The 14,964-nt window shown below is 48.9% G+C and overlaps 1 protein-coding gene across 1 annotated transcript in view; it reads right to left on the reverse strand.

The window, feature by feature from the left end:
- The window catches only part of CELF5 (CUGBP Elav-like family member 5), a 75,625-nt gene that overhangs the window by 12,179 nt on the left and 48,482 nt on the right, over positions 1–14,964 (reverse strand). The window contains exons 4-5 of the mRNA XM_035119376.2: positions 2,886–3,014; positions 916–995 (exon numbers count right to left, since the gene is read on the reverse strand). Of these exons, the coding sequence (XP_034975267.1) occupies positions 916–995; positions 2,886–3,014 (209 nt within the window). The remainder of the gene's footprint in view (positions 1–915; positions 996–2,885; positions 3,015–14,964) is intronic.

Here is a 14,964-nt window from a genome sequence, read left to right on the forward strand (position 1 = left end):
TAATTCGACTCTCCCAGGTCTTAGTACAACCACAAAATTGGCCACATAATCCAAAATCCGTAACAGTTCGGAAGGCAGAATTTAGTGGATGAATTGGTTCGATTAAATAACTTTTTTTATATAAAAAAAATGCTGTCAGTTAATTAGGCAGCTTGAAAAAAGTTTATTTTTAAGCACAATAACTGTAGGTGGCAGCCATCATCTTTCAAAAGGCATTACCGAACCACCACCCACCCTGGGCAAGAGAGGAGCTCTAAGATGGAGCTAGTTGCAATGCACAGATTAATTATTTTTATTTTTATTATTGCATGTACATCCCACCGTTTCCTGTAAGGGCTTCAAGGAAATGGTTCCCGCCCCCTTCCTCATTTCATCCCCACGATGACCCTGCGAGGTAGGTTAGGCTGAGAGGCCGTTACTTACCCCCAAGGGTCACTGAGTGAGGATTTGAACCCTGGTCTTTCCCAGGTCCTTGTCCAACGCTCTAACCCAGCCTTTCTCAAGATTGGGTCCCCAGGAGTTGTTGCAGTACAACTCCCATCAGGACCAGTGGTCAGGGATGAGGGGAGTTGTGGTCCTGCAAAAACGCTTTTATAAAAAAAAAGTTTTGAAAAATACATTGAATTTTGCATAGCTCCCTGTCGCCATCTAGTGTAACATTTGTACACTGCACTTAAAATGCACTTAAAACGCTTTATTTGCAGTTGTATAGCTGAGCCCTTGGATGGGGCGGCACTGGTACCCCCACAAACTTCCCACACAGATCCACCATATTGTAACTCGTTTTCCCACCAGCCATTCCCTGTCTGGAGGATTTCGACTCACCTTGGGCAAATGTCCGGTTGCGACGCTGGCCCACACCCCAAAGGAACCCGACCACCCACCCACCCCGAATTCTGACAGTACCTTACTCACAGGCATAGTTTGGCTGCCATGAAGGGCGTGGATCGCTGCCTGGGCCTCCGTGTGAGAGGAGAATTTAACAAAGGCACAGCCTGGAGGGCGTCAGAGGAGACAGAGAGACACAGAAGAGGAGGACAGAAAGGAAAGCTGGAAGTGAGAACAGAGCTGGAGGAAAGTATAGTTTATAGAACATTGCCCTGTTCAAATGGGAGGGAAGAATCTCATGGGTCCCTCTTTGTGCAAAATTCCCATGCCCCCCCCCTACTTAATTTCCCATGGGTCCCTCTTTGTGCAAAATTCCCATGCCCTCCCACCCTACTTAATTTCCCATGGCCTCCATTCATCCCAGGAGCAACTCCACATTACAAGCAAGTACAGGTTACAGGTAGGTAGCCGTGTTGGTCTGACATTGTCGAAACAAGCAAACAAAAATCCTTCCAGTAGCACCTTGGAGACCAACTAAGTTTGTCATAGGTATGAGCTTTCGTGTGCATGCACACTTCTTCAGATACACTGAAACAGAAGTCACCAGACCCTTATATATAGTGGGAGGGTGGGGAGGGGTATTACTCAGAAGGGTGGTGGGAATAGGTGATTGGCTGATAGGAGTGGTAAACCTGTTGACGACTGTCATGGAGAGACCTGGTCTGAATTGGATTCTTATCTCATTATACATGATAAAGCTTTCTTCAGCCCTTGCTTTTTCCTGCAAGACCAATTGCAGTTGTTGTTGTTGTTGTTGTTGTTTAGTCGTTTAGTCGTGTCCGACTCTTCGTGACCCCATGGACCAGAGCACGCCAGGCACTCCTGTCTTGCACTGCCTCCCGCAGTTTGGTCAAACTCACGTTCGTAGCTTCGAGAACACTGTCCAACCATCTCGTCCTCTGTCGTCCCCTTCTCCTAGTGCCCTCAAACAGTCATTAACAGTCGTCAACAGGTTTACCACTCCTATCAGCCAATCACCCATTCCCACCACCCTTCTGAGTAATACCCCTCCCCACCCTCTGACTATTCATAAGGGTCTGGTGACTTCTGTTTCAGTGTATCTGAAGAAGTGTGCATGCACACGAAAGCTCATACCTATGACAAACTTAGTTGGTCTCTAAGGTGCTACTGGAAGGAATTTTTTAATTTTTTGTTTCAAGCAAGTACAGGGTGAGTCTTTTCAAAGAGGCCCTGTGGAACATGTGTACTCTGTATCCAAGGGGCCTCTTTTAAAGGACTCACCCTGTATACGGCATGACTTTTGAGGCATAGGCAACCTTCCAGCCACACAAAGCTTGTAAGTTTTTACACACACAGAGAGAGAGAGAGAGTCAAGGAAGAGTCGTTATCACAGTTCAAATACTCGGGAAGGTGTGGTCTTGAGGGCTAGGCAGAGAGCACTGGGGGCCACATTGGGTTCTTGAGCCTGAGGTTCCCAACTCTTTTCACACACCACAGTAACATGCAACCCTGCACAGCACATCAAGAGGGTGTTTTCCCCCTCTTTTACATTAGCTAATAGCCTTGCTGAAGGTATAAGAGCACCGCCACCAATTATTTATTACAATGGCTCTCCAAAACTCGCCAATCAAACCTGGCAATGCATAAATGCAAAAGCAAGAGTCTAGTCCTCATGGTGAATGCCTTTATGCTATTGTTATTCCCCCCTGTGAGAGATGCTGTGAGGCACTCGAGTGCAAAGAATGAGGACAGCCAATTGCCAGAGTTCTCCGAGGGATACTTTGGGAGTGAAACCAGTTTTAAAAAAACAGATTGGATTTGCAAACAACTGTTCCCTTCAAGAAGAGGTCAAGTCTGTTCTTGAAAGGACAGCTCAGCTCGTAGAGCACGAGACTCAAGGTGGTGGGTTCGAAATCCACGTTGGGCAAAAGATTCCTGCATTGCGGGGGGTGGACTGGATGACCCTTCCATCTCTACGGTTCTATGGTTCTAAGTTGTTCCCCATCCTAAATGGATGGAGGACTAGAGAGACTGACCTTTGCTGTTGCCGTCGGGCCCTCTGAGCACCGTGCATTCGTCAATTACCCCGAAAGGTTCAAAGAGGCGCAGGATGTCTTCTTCAGATTGCTGCTTGTTCAACATTCCCACAAAGAGCTTCCTGTCCCCTAGAGGGGGGAAAGAAAAGAAAACCACAGAACCATCAACTTTCTGTGGGTCTCTCAGGATGGAAGGAGGGAAGAGGAGGCAATCTACTACCCCAAGGAACCCCAAACATACTAGTTTTGCAAAGGTGACATCATTCTCTTTATCTCAGGGCCGTGGGTTCAAGCTCTCTATATTCTGAAGGGGGGGTAGGGATTTGCTAGAGATCCCTTGTCCCCTGTATAGAATGACAGTTTCCAAGGTGGAAAGGTAGGGGGAAAAGAATCATTTGGGGCTGAAGTTCATTTAGCAGCATGAAGGCTGAGATTTTGCAACAACTACGAAGCCACAGAATGTGCTTTGGCTGCCAGCTCACGTGTGAATGTGTGCCTGTTTTTAAAATTGAGGGTATTTCTGGCCCTTATCGAAGGTATGTTTCAAAGGGCATGGCAGGAAAGCTTGTGATATCTCAGAAACCTTAGAGTTGCCATACGTTCGTTCAAAGCTAGAATACAGCAGTCTGAAACTGCCCGGGTGGAAATTGTTGCAATGTCTGGGAAAATCCAGACGTGTTGGCAAATGTCCTGAACAACATTTGTGTCTGAATTTTCACTTTTTGAAATATGGCAATCCTACCCTTCCTAGAATTACCAGAAAGAGAGGTGAAAAAAGGTAAAGGACCTCTGGACTGTTAAGTCCAGTCAAACACGACTATTCTCGCTTTCAGGCCGAGGGAGCCGGTGTTTGTCCACAGACAGCTTTTGGGGTCATGTGGCCAGCATGGCTAAAACGCTTCTGGCGCAACGGGACACCGTGACGGAAGCCAGAGTCCACGGAAACGTCGTTTATCTTCCCGCCACAGTGGTACCTATTTATCTACTCACACTGGTGTGCTTTCGAACTGCTAGGCTGGCAGGAGCTGGGACAGAGCAATGGGAGCTCACCCTGTTGTGGGGATTCGAACTGCCGACCTTCCGATCAGCAAACCCAAGAGGCTCAGTGGTTTAGATCACAGCACCACCTGCATCCCACCAGAAGGAGAATGCAGCATGCAGCATAGTAAATGTTGATTATAATAATAATAATAATAATTTATTATTTATACCCCGCCCATCTGGCCGGGTTCCCCCAGCCACTCTGGGCGGCTTCCAAAAAAAAACACAGAAATTCTAAAATACAGAAATCCATCAAACATTAAAAGCTTCCCTAAACAGGGCTGCCTTGAGATGCCTTCTAAAGGTCTGGTAATTGTTCTCTTTGACCTCTAGTGGGAGGGCATTCCACAGGGTGGGTGCCACTACCGAGAAGGCCCTCTGCCTGGTTCCCTGTAACTTGGCTTCTCGTAATGAGGGAACCGCCAGAAGGCCCTCGGAGCTGGACCTCAGTGTCCGGGCAGAACGATGGGGGTGGAGACGCTCCTTCAGGTATACCGGACCGAGGCCGTTTAGGGCTTTAAAGGTCAACACCAACACTTTGAATTGTGCTCGGAAACGTACTGGGAGCCAATGTAGGTCTTTTAGGACCGGTGTTATGTGATCTCGGCGGCCGCTCCCAGTCACCAGTCTAGCTGCTGCATTCTGGATTAGTTGTAGTTTCCGGGTCACCTTCAAAGGTAGCCCCACGTAGAGCGCATTGCAGTAGTCCAAGCGAGAGATAACTAGAGCATGCACCACTCTGGAGAGACAGTCAGTGGGCAGGTAGGGACTCAGCCTGCGTACCAGATGGAGCTGATAAACAGCTGCCCTGGACACGGAGTTGACCTGTGCCTCCATGGACAGCTGTGAGTCTAAAATGACTCCCAGGCTGCGCACCTGGTCTTTCAGGGGCACAGTTACCCCATTCAGGACCAGAGAGTCCTCCACACCCGCCCGCCTCCTGTCCCCCACAAACAGTACTTCTGTCTTGTCAGGATTCAATCTCAATCTGTTAGCCGCCATCCATCCTCCAACCGCCTCCAAGCACTCACACAGGACCTTCACCGCCTTCACTGGTTCTGATTTAAAAGAGAGGTAGAGCTGGGTATCATCAGCATACTGATGGACACCCAGCCCAAACCCCCTGATGATCTCTCCCAGTGGCTGCATATAGATGTTAAAAAGCATGGGGGAGAGGACAGAACCCTGAGGCACCCCACAAGTGAGCGCCCAGGGGTCTGAACACTCATCCCCCACCACCACTTTCTGAACACGGCCCAGGAGGAAGGAGCGGAACCACTGCATGACAGTGCCCCCAGCTCCCAAGCCCTCTAGACGGTCCAGAAGGATGTTATGGTCGATGGTGTCAAAAGCCGCTGAGAGATCCAGCAGAACAAGGAAACAGCTCTTACCTTTGTCCCTAGCCCGCCGGAGATCATCGACCAGTGCGACCAAGGCAGTTTCAGTCCCATGATGAGGCCTGAATCCTGACTGGAAGGGATCCAAATGGTCCGCTTCTTCCAGGCGTGCCTGGAGTTGTTCCGCAACCACTCGCTCAATCACCTTGCCCAAGAATGGAAGATTTGAGACTGGGCGATAGTTGGCCATATTGGCCGGATCTAAAGATGGTTTTTTAAGAAGCGGTTTAATAACCGCCTCTTTCAGCGGGTCTGGGAAGGCTCCCTCATGGAGAGAAGCATTTACCAACCCGCGAAGCCCATCGCCCAGCCCTTCCTGGCTAGCTTTTATAAGCCAGGATGGGCAAGGATCAAGGAGACAGGTGGTTGGTTTCATTCGTCTAAGCAGCCTGTCCACATCCTCGGAGGTAACAGATTGAAATTGATCCCACAAAACTTGACTAGACAGGACTCTAGCACTCCCCCGCCCCGGCCCTGCTCCCACGGTGGAGTCTACCTCTTCCCGAATCTGAGCGACTTTATCTGCAAAAAACTTTGCAAAATCATTGCAGGAGATCATGTGGCCCGTACTGGGCCCGGATGGAGCAGGTGGTTCCGCTAAATTGCGAACCACCTGGAAGAGTCTCCTGCTGCTGTTTTCTGCAGATGCGATGGAGACGGTGAAGAAGGTCCTCTTCGCCGTCGCCATTGCCACTTGGTAGGCTCGAAGTTGAGCTCTAGCCCGTGTCCGGTCTGATTCAAAATGAGTTTTCCGCCACCGGCGCTCTAGCCGTCTCAACGACTGTTTCATTGCCCTCAGCGCCGGGGAAAACCACGGGGCTGTCCGGGCTCCATGCAATCTGAGAGGGCGCTTCGGAGCCAGACAGTCAATAGCGCTGGTTAACTCCGCATTCCAGCGGGCCACCAGGGAATCAGCTGAAAGGCCATCGACATGGGATAAAACATCCCCTACCACTCTTTGGAAGCCAATTGGATCCATTAAGTAGCGGGGGCGGACCATCCGAATCGGTCCCACCTCCCTGCAGAGGGAAAGGGTTGCGGAGAAGTCCAGATTGAGAAATTATGCAAAATAATAATAATAATAATAATAATAATAATAAATTATTTATTCCCCGCCCATCTGGCTGGGCTTCCCCATCCACTCTGGGCGGCTTCCAACAGAAAAATGAAATAAAATAATCTATTAAACATTAAAAGCCTCCCTAAACAGGGCTGCCTTCAGATGTCTTCTAAAAATCTGGTAGCTGTTTTTCTCTTTGACATCTGATGGGAGGGCGTTCCACAGGGCGGGCGCCACCACCGAGAAGGCCTATATATGGGTAAGTCCTATACATGGGTACGTCTTCCATAAGTCATTATAGGTCAAGGAACCCACAGCTTTTCTTATCAGAGAAAGTGGGTTGCACTGAATATGCCAATGGCTGCACTCGAAAGCTTTGCAAGATCTGAGCTGCCCGATGAAACCACAGCTCCTGGCAGGGCTTTTTCTTCACTCTACTAATGAAGAGGGAGAGTGTCTTTGCATTCCTTCTGGGCTGCTATTCCTGGGCTTCAGAAGACGCAGCAACCAGTTATCACCAGGGCAGATTTAGGTAAAGTGTTTTGGGGGCATATTTCTGGAGATGACAGCTCCACAGGGTATATTGCATCCTCTCTCTCTTTTTTTAAACCCATAAGAGGAGTCATCTCGGCAAAAGGATAAAAAATGTGACATTCCCCCAGTGGGGTGCCGCACAGATGCCCACGGGGGGCGTTGACAAAGGAAAGGAACGTGTTGAGGAACTATGCAAGGGGTGCCTTATTGCAAGCGACAGGATCAGAGGGTCTGCCTTGGAAGGGGAGCCGATTGGAGGCGACGTGTGTCAGGAGGAATCGCAAAGGGGGCAGGATCTGCTGGAGGACGCAGTGACCTGGAAAGAGATTGCTTCTGTTTTGATTTTTGGAGATGGGCTGTGAGGCACGGGGTTTCCCGTCCCTAAGCTGCATGCTGCGAGGTCCGTCGCAGGCTGGGTACCTGCCCTGCGTGAAGAAGGTCCCATCTTTCTCCAGGTAGGGTTGGAAAGCCCGCCCCATCTGAAAGGCTGGACAGCTGCTGCTGCCAGTCGGTGTAGACAATGAGCTAGGCGGACCATTCACCCGACTAAGAACATTGCTATTTTAACTTGGGGGGGGGGGCAGACAAATAAATTGTTGTTGTTATTTCTTTTTTATTGGTAATTTTATTCCTTTTATATTTTTTGAAAGCTGCAGTCAAGCAGTGTATAAATTTTAGGAAATGAATACCTGCTTTTCAGGGGCCAAAAAACACAAAAATGCAACAGATCTAGATTCTGCACAGACTATGTACAAAGCACTCGATCTCCACGCATTCCGGAACAAAATGTTGTGCGTGTGTGCAGGCCTTAGCGAAATACAACTAGACTCACATTTTCAGCATTTAATTATCTCAGTTTCTATTTTTGGTATGTAGCCTTTTGCACTATTCCAGCCTCACTGGAGCTTGGGGTTTTTGAGAAGTGAAGGCCTGCCACTGAGAACACAGTCCCATTTTTGAGATTTTTTTACAAATGCAATGGATCAACAGGTAGGGACTCGGGAGAGGGCTGCTCCCAGGCAACTCCCTCCCTAGAGAAGTTAGACGGCCACCCTCTTTGTTCTCCTGCCGGCAAGGAAGAAGAATCTTGTTCTAACAGGCTTTGTGGAACTGACTGCTTTCCACAAAAGGGCTGGAGCGGTGCTGTTTTGATTGTAATCGTTTGCATCTTTTAAACAGATTTTTGTGTACAGGCAATAACTGTTTTCCATTGGGGGGGGTTCATTCATTCCTGACCCCCACCATGCATTGATGGGAATTATGGGAATCTCCTCTGTCTATGGCATTTATTGGCTTTTCAGTGACCAAGGCAGCTCAGGCCCGATTAATGGACCCCAACAGCAGATCATGCATAAGCCTGCTAAACCCCCGCCACACCCCCTTTTCCGGCCACATCTGGGTTGCAGCAATGCGCACAAGCGCACATCAGTTGGATGTATGTAAATTGGTTGCAGGTGAAACTCAGAGAATTAGAATATCGTCAAAAAGTGCATTTATTTCAGTAATGCAACTTATTTTTTAATTTTAATTTTAATTTTTACAAATGCTTTCTTTTGGAACTTCCACAGTAATAAAACAAATGGTTACAATAATACAAAAATAAACTTTAAAAAATCCTTCCAGTAGCACCTTAGAGACCAACTAAGTTTGTCATAGGTATGAGCTTTCGTGTGCATGCACACTTCTTCAGATACACAGATACTTCAGATTTCTGAAGAAAGTGTGCATGCCCATGAAAGCTCATACCTATGACAAACTAAGTTGGTCTCTAAGGTGCTACTGGAAGGATTTTTTAAATTTTGTTTTGACTATGTCAGACCAACACGGCTACCTACCTGTAACAAAAATAAACATCGCTATTACATTTCATTAATTCCATTCCATTTATAATTGACCCACCTAAGGACAATTAATTACAATTACAACAAATAAGGTTCGACAAATCTTGCTTTGCACGTCCTGCATCTATCTCATATATTGGTTTCACCTTTTAAGTTGTGTTAGTGAAATAAATGCACGACGATATTCTAATTTTCCGAGTTTCACCTGTATGGTTTTAACTCTAGCAATGTTTAATTTTTAAAAATGATTGTGGGTCCGTCCCCGCCCCCCATCCGTATCCATGTTTTTAACTGTTCTTTTTTTTAAAAAAAAATATCTGTAAGCTGCCTTGAGTCCATAGGTGCCAGCACCCACAAATTTCCCCACAAAGGGGCCAGGCACCCACAGATTTTGGTGCTAGCGCCATGCACGCTGCATGGCACTCAGAACGCCGGGCACCCACAGTCGCAGGGCCAACCTGGCACTCCTGCTTGAGTCTTTTCCGGGGGGGGGGGGAGGTTGGATATAAATATAATAGCAGCAAATGGGGATAACCTGCTCCACATCTCCCTTTCGCCGGTCCATGGCCAGTGGGAGCAGGAGAGGGGGGGGCCCTCCCCGATGACTAAGCCACCAGAAGCACACAAACAGCCTCGGCGCTCCCTTGCTCTGGGATCTCGCTTTCTGCATCTGACGTAGGCAGCCCCGAGCGGAAGCCCTGCCTGAACCAATTAGTGTCGCCAGGCTGGGCAGCCACACTGCTTGCGACAAGAGCCGTCGTGGCAAGCCACATGCCCACATGAGCACGGCTGCGGAGTAGGAAGGAGAGAAGGGGGAAATGCATGTGTGTAGGGTCTGCTGCTGTCCCCTCCTAACCTCACCCCCCTCCACACACACACACACACACCCAGCCTGCTCCTTTATTTACTGTACCTGTACTCATCTCTAGCAAAGCGCCTGTAATTATGATTGGCAATGTGTGTGGGTGCCGATATGTAATATTTGCACGAAGCAAAGATGCTGGGAAGCGGCGAGGAGTTTGCAGTTGCTTCATCTGCATGGTTTACCGAGATGCACAGGTCAGAAACATACCCCCCCCCCACAGTGACAGGAGTGTGGGGCAGAGATGAAACCTCTCCCCCATGTGAATGAATGGTGTCTGGGGGAAAGCGGAGGTGCTGCCTTCATGGGTTGATTGCTCCCAGTGCTGCTCTTAATCTCAGGGTCGCGGGTTTGAGCCCTACGTGGGGGGGGGGAGGGGAAAGATTCAAGAAAGAAGGAATACAGAAGATTCCACCTAAACGTTAGGAAGAACTTCCTGACAGTAAGAGCTGTTCGGCAGTGGAATTTGCTACCAAGGAGTGTGGTGGAGTCTCCTTCTTTGGAGGTCTTTAAGCGGAGGCTTGACAGGCATATGTCAGGAATGCTTTGATGGTGTTTCCTGCTTGGCAGGGGGTTGGACTGGATGGCCCTTGTGGTCTCTTCCAACTCTATGATTCTATGATTCCTGCATTGCAGGGGGTTGGACTAGATGCTCCTCATGGTCCCTTCCGACTCTGCAATTCTATGATTCAGAGTCTCCTCCCAAGCCCCATTGGGCATAGCTGCCAAGTTATCCCTTTTTTAAAGGGATTTTCCCTTATGCTGAATAGGCTTCCTCGTGAGAAAAGGGAAAACTTGGCAGCTATGCCATTGGGTGGGGCCAAAGGAAGAATAGCTGCATCACAGGGACGGGTGAGAAATTCAATTCAGAAACAGAACTATCAAATTGGCACTTTCCGCAAGAATATGCAGATGGAAATGCAGCGGAAATGGCAAGAAAGGAGATGCCATTGTTAGCGAGAACCTTCTGATAGTAAGAGCTCCCTTGGACTCTCCTTCACTGGAGATTTTTCAACAGAGGTTGGGTGGTCCTCAGCCAGGGATTATTTAGCTGTGGTTCCTGCACTGCAGGGGGTTGGACTAGATGACAACTGGGCGCCCTTCCCGCTCTACAATTCCGTGGTTCTATGATCCTTCAAAATTCATGCTTATCTGCATTTTGCAATGCAGTTCCCCCCAGCCAAGCAATGTTTACACAAAAAAAGCATTTTATGGGGGTGCGTAAGAATGAATAGTATATTACTGAAGATAACATACAGGACATAGCATTGTGTTCGGGGAAACTGCTTGCTCAACTCCTGGGTGGGAAAATGTGGATTTTAAACACACACACACACACACACACACACACACACACACACACACACACACAATTGCAAATTGTTGCAGCAATGTGAAGAACTGAATTTAAGACTGGGAAGGGAATGCTCGGTGTGAGGGTTTTTTCATGGTACCCATCCCATAATAGGTAAAGGTAAAGGGACCCCTGACCATTAGGTCCAGTCGTGACCGATTCTGGGGTTGCGGCGCTAGGTTGGCAGGAGCTGGGACCGAGCAACGGGAGCTCACCCCGTCTCAGGGATTCAAACTGCCGATCTTCTGATCAGCAAGCCCTAGGCTCTGTGGTTTAACCCGCAGCGCCACCCGCTGCGCCCCATAATAGTTGTCTCTAAAATTGGCCACGGGGAAGACAGACTTAGGGTGGAGCTGGAAGAGCCTCTGAAAACCACTTGCTGGGAATCATGTCCCACTTGTGGGCTTTCCAGCAAAGGCATCTGATGGTGAGAATAGGATGCTGGCGTAGATGGGCCATCAGGGCCGGCTCTAGGGGTAGTCTGGGTGGTGCGGGGTGCCAGGGTGCCAGCTCGGTAGGGGGGCACCGCGCCTGCGTCCGCCCACCAGCTGCGGCAAGAAACGGAGCGGGGCGGGGACGCCAGAGAGATCTCCACACCACAGCGCCCGGGCACCTGACGTGCTTGAGACGGCCCTGTGGGCCATGGGCCTCATCCAGGACCAGCAGGATCCTCTTATATTTGTATGTTCCCTTTGGAGAATGGGGGGGGGGGGCTTGTCATCCAGGCAGTCCAAGATCTCCATATACTTGGCCAGCTTTGTTTACTATGAAATTTGGGGTCCTGCTCCAACCCGTGCCAAAGTTTTGCAACCGTTCTCCAGCATTTTGCAGCGAAAAATCCCACCTTTTGCAGCGCCCCCCCCCAACCGAGTAATTGATACATTAAGCCAGGGTTCATACCCAAACATTGTCTGAATTGCTTCGAACTGCTGCCAAAGTTTGGCAATAGCTTTGTTGCATTTTGCAGCGAAAACCCCACGTTTTACAGCGCCCCCCAAAACTGAGTAATTGAAACTGAAACTGGGTGTCACAGGTATCATCCCAAGACGCAACATTCTCCGATCCTATGACGTTCACAATAGTTCTGCATGCCGCAAAACGCTGCAAAATGAGCGAGGGCCAACACCACAGGTCCTCTATCAAGAATCCTCCAGGATTTCAGAGAGATATTTTGTGATCCTGCAATGCCAGACACCTGGAATGAAAACGCTTGAGATCTCATGGGAAACGGGGGGTCGCCCCAGGACCTTAGAAAGCAACTTGGATCAGCTCCAGATTTCTGACAATCTTCTGGTGCAGGGGTCAGCAAACTTTTTCAGCAGGGGGCCAGTCCACTGTCCCTCAGAACTTGTGGGGGGGCCGGACTATATTTTGGGGTGTGTGTGTGAACAAATTCCTATGCCCCACAAATAACCCAGATATACATTTTAAAGAGAAGCATACATTCTACTCATGTAAAAACACACTGATTCCCAGACCACCCGCGGGCCAGACTGAGAAGGCGATTGGGCCAGATCCGGCCCCGGGGCCTTAGTTTGCCTACCCATGTTCTCTGGTGCAACAGAACTTTTTGCCTCCACATTCACCTGCCTGGTCAGCAAACCTGGTGATCGAAAGAGCACCTCATTCGACATGCTCAAAATCTGCCAAAGTGATGAAGGCGAGCAATGTGCACTTCCTTTTATCCACAGGTGCTGCTTGCGGCAGGGAATATGGGATAGCTCAGCTGGCGGAGCATACGGCTCTAAATCTCAGGGTGGTGGGTTCGAGACCCACGTTGGGCAAAAGATTCTTGCATCGCGGGGGGGGGGGGTTGGACTTAGATGCCCCTCGTGGCCCCTTCCAACGCTTCGATTCTATGAGTTCGGCACAGGTTTGGAGGGGATCCCTGCTTTTGTGGTTCGTAGTTGATGAAGTCATTTTGCTGCTGGTGGCACACTCCCTTGTCTCTCGAGACAGATGGGCCTGATCCACCTGGGCCTGATCCAGAAGCAGGGATGTTCTTACGTAGGGGAGGAGAGAGTCAAACGAGTAGCTCTGATCGGATGTGAGCACACACACTGCTCCAAACTTGAGCTTGGCTACAACTTGTGCAGCTACGCACATAAGAGGATAAGCCAACCAAGGTGCGTTTTGCGGCCGATTATCTGCATGACCTAATTTATTTAACAACAAACACAGCCATTTCTCCCTGCCTCCCCCCCCCCCTTTTAAAATGCTCTTTATCGTCTTATCCTGAGTTACTCCCCACATCTTTCCCCTCCTCCTTCCTCTTACATCCGAAAAGCCCATCTGGCCCTGAGTTACAGCAGCCTCTGGGAAATGATGGGTTTCCATGGAAACACTACTCCAACAATGAGAGAGCGAGATAGAGGAGAGTTCACTTTCTCCGCCCCCCCCCCCAACTGTAGAGGGGGATGGTCAGAACCTATCTGAGGCTGTTGAAGGTCCTGGCTTAAGGGCAGAGCCTCCAGCTGCAGGGGCAGTAAAGCTCAGCCCCAGCTTTGGGAAACAAAGCTGGAGGGTGCTATTCGGCTGGGAGAGTGGAACAAAATCTTATTATCTACTGAAATTCTGTAACTTTCCATCCTTGGAGCTCGGGTTGGGGGTGATTTAAGGGAGGCATTCAGAATGAAGTCAAGTACCAGAGGTTTAAATGCTCCCACTCCCTCTCTCTTAAAAAAAAATAAAGCAAACCAGACACTGCCCTACACTTAGACAACTAGCTCTTCAGGGGGAGGGCTAAACTAGGACTCTGGGCCCTGACATGCTAACCTTCTCTATGCAAGGGTTGTTGTTGGGGTTTTTTGCATATAGATCAGACATATAGGCATGATCATCCCAGGCGGTATGCGTATCACAGGATTGTGCTGAAGCTTGTGTGATGAATACTAAGAGAAGAAATATATTTATTTTATTAGCAAAGTCCCCTAACCGGAAAAAAAAACCTGTGTGTGCAAATGCTTTGCAACAGACCCTGCATTTTGCATAGGACGTGGTGGGAGGTTTTATAAGATTACAAGCAGCAGGTAGAGAAAGAGGGGATGATTATATCAGAAAGCAAGAGGTTTCTGGACAGCCTTCCAAAAGCATATCTCACCCTTCTACAATAGGCTAGTTTCTACACACAGACGGACACTGATCTCCAGCCTCCACCCAGGCGAGCAAGAATCATAGAATCATAGGGTTGGAAGAGACCACAAGGGCCATCCAGTCCAACCCCCTGCCAAGCAGGAAACACCAACAAAGCATTCCTGACATATGCCTGTCAAGCCTCTGCTTAAAGACCTCCAAAGAAGGAGACTCCACCACACTCCTTGGCAGCAAATTCCACTGTCGAACAGCTCTTACTGTCAGGAAGTTCTTCCTAATGTTTAGGTGGAATCGTCTTTCTTTGAATCCATTACTCCGTGTCCGCTTCTCTGGAGCAGCAGAAAACAACCTTTCTCCCTCCTCTATATGACATCCTTTTATAGATTTGAACATGGCTATCATATCACCCCTTAACCTTCTCTTCTCCAGGCTAAACATACCCAGCTCCCTAAGCCGTTCCTCATAAGGCATCGTTTCCAGGCCTTTGACCATTTGGGTTGCCCTCCTCTGGACACGTTCCAGCTTGTCAGTATCCTTCTTGAACTGTGGTGCCCAGAACTGGACACAGTACTCCAGGTGAGGTCTGACCAGAGCAGAATACAGTGGTACTATTACTTCCCTTGATCTAGACGCTATACTCCTTTTGATGCAGCCCAGAATTGCATTGACTTTTTTAGCTGCTGCATCACACTGCTGACTCATGTCAAGTTTGTTGTCTACCAAGACTCCTAGGTCCTTTTCACATGTACTGCTCTCAAGCCAGGTGTCTCCCATCCTGTATTTGTGCCTTTCATTATTTTTTTTGCCCAAGTGTAGTACTTTACAGGATCCAGAGTTCAAGGCTACTTTCCGATTAGGCAAAACTAAGGCTCATGAGGGCTGTGGCCTGGGTAAGAG

The sequence above is a fragment of the Zootoca vivipara genome, chromosome 6, assembly GCF_963506605.1.
Source record: "Zootoca vivipara chromosome 6, rZooViv1.1, whole genome shotgun sequence".
Lineage (NCBI taxonomy): Eukaryota > Metazoa > Chordata > Lepidosauria > Squamata > Lacertidae > Zootoca > Zootoca vivipara.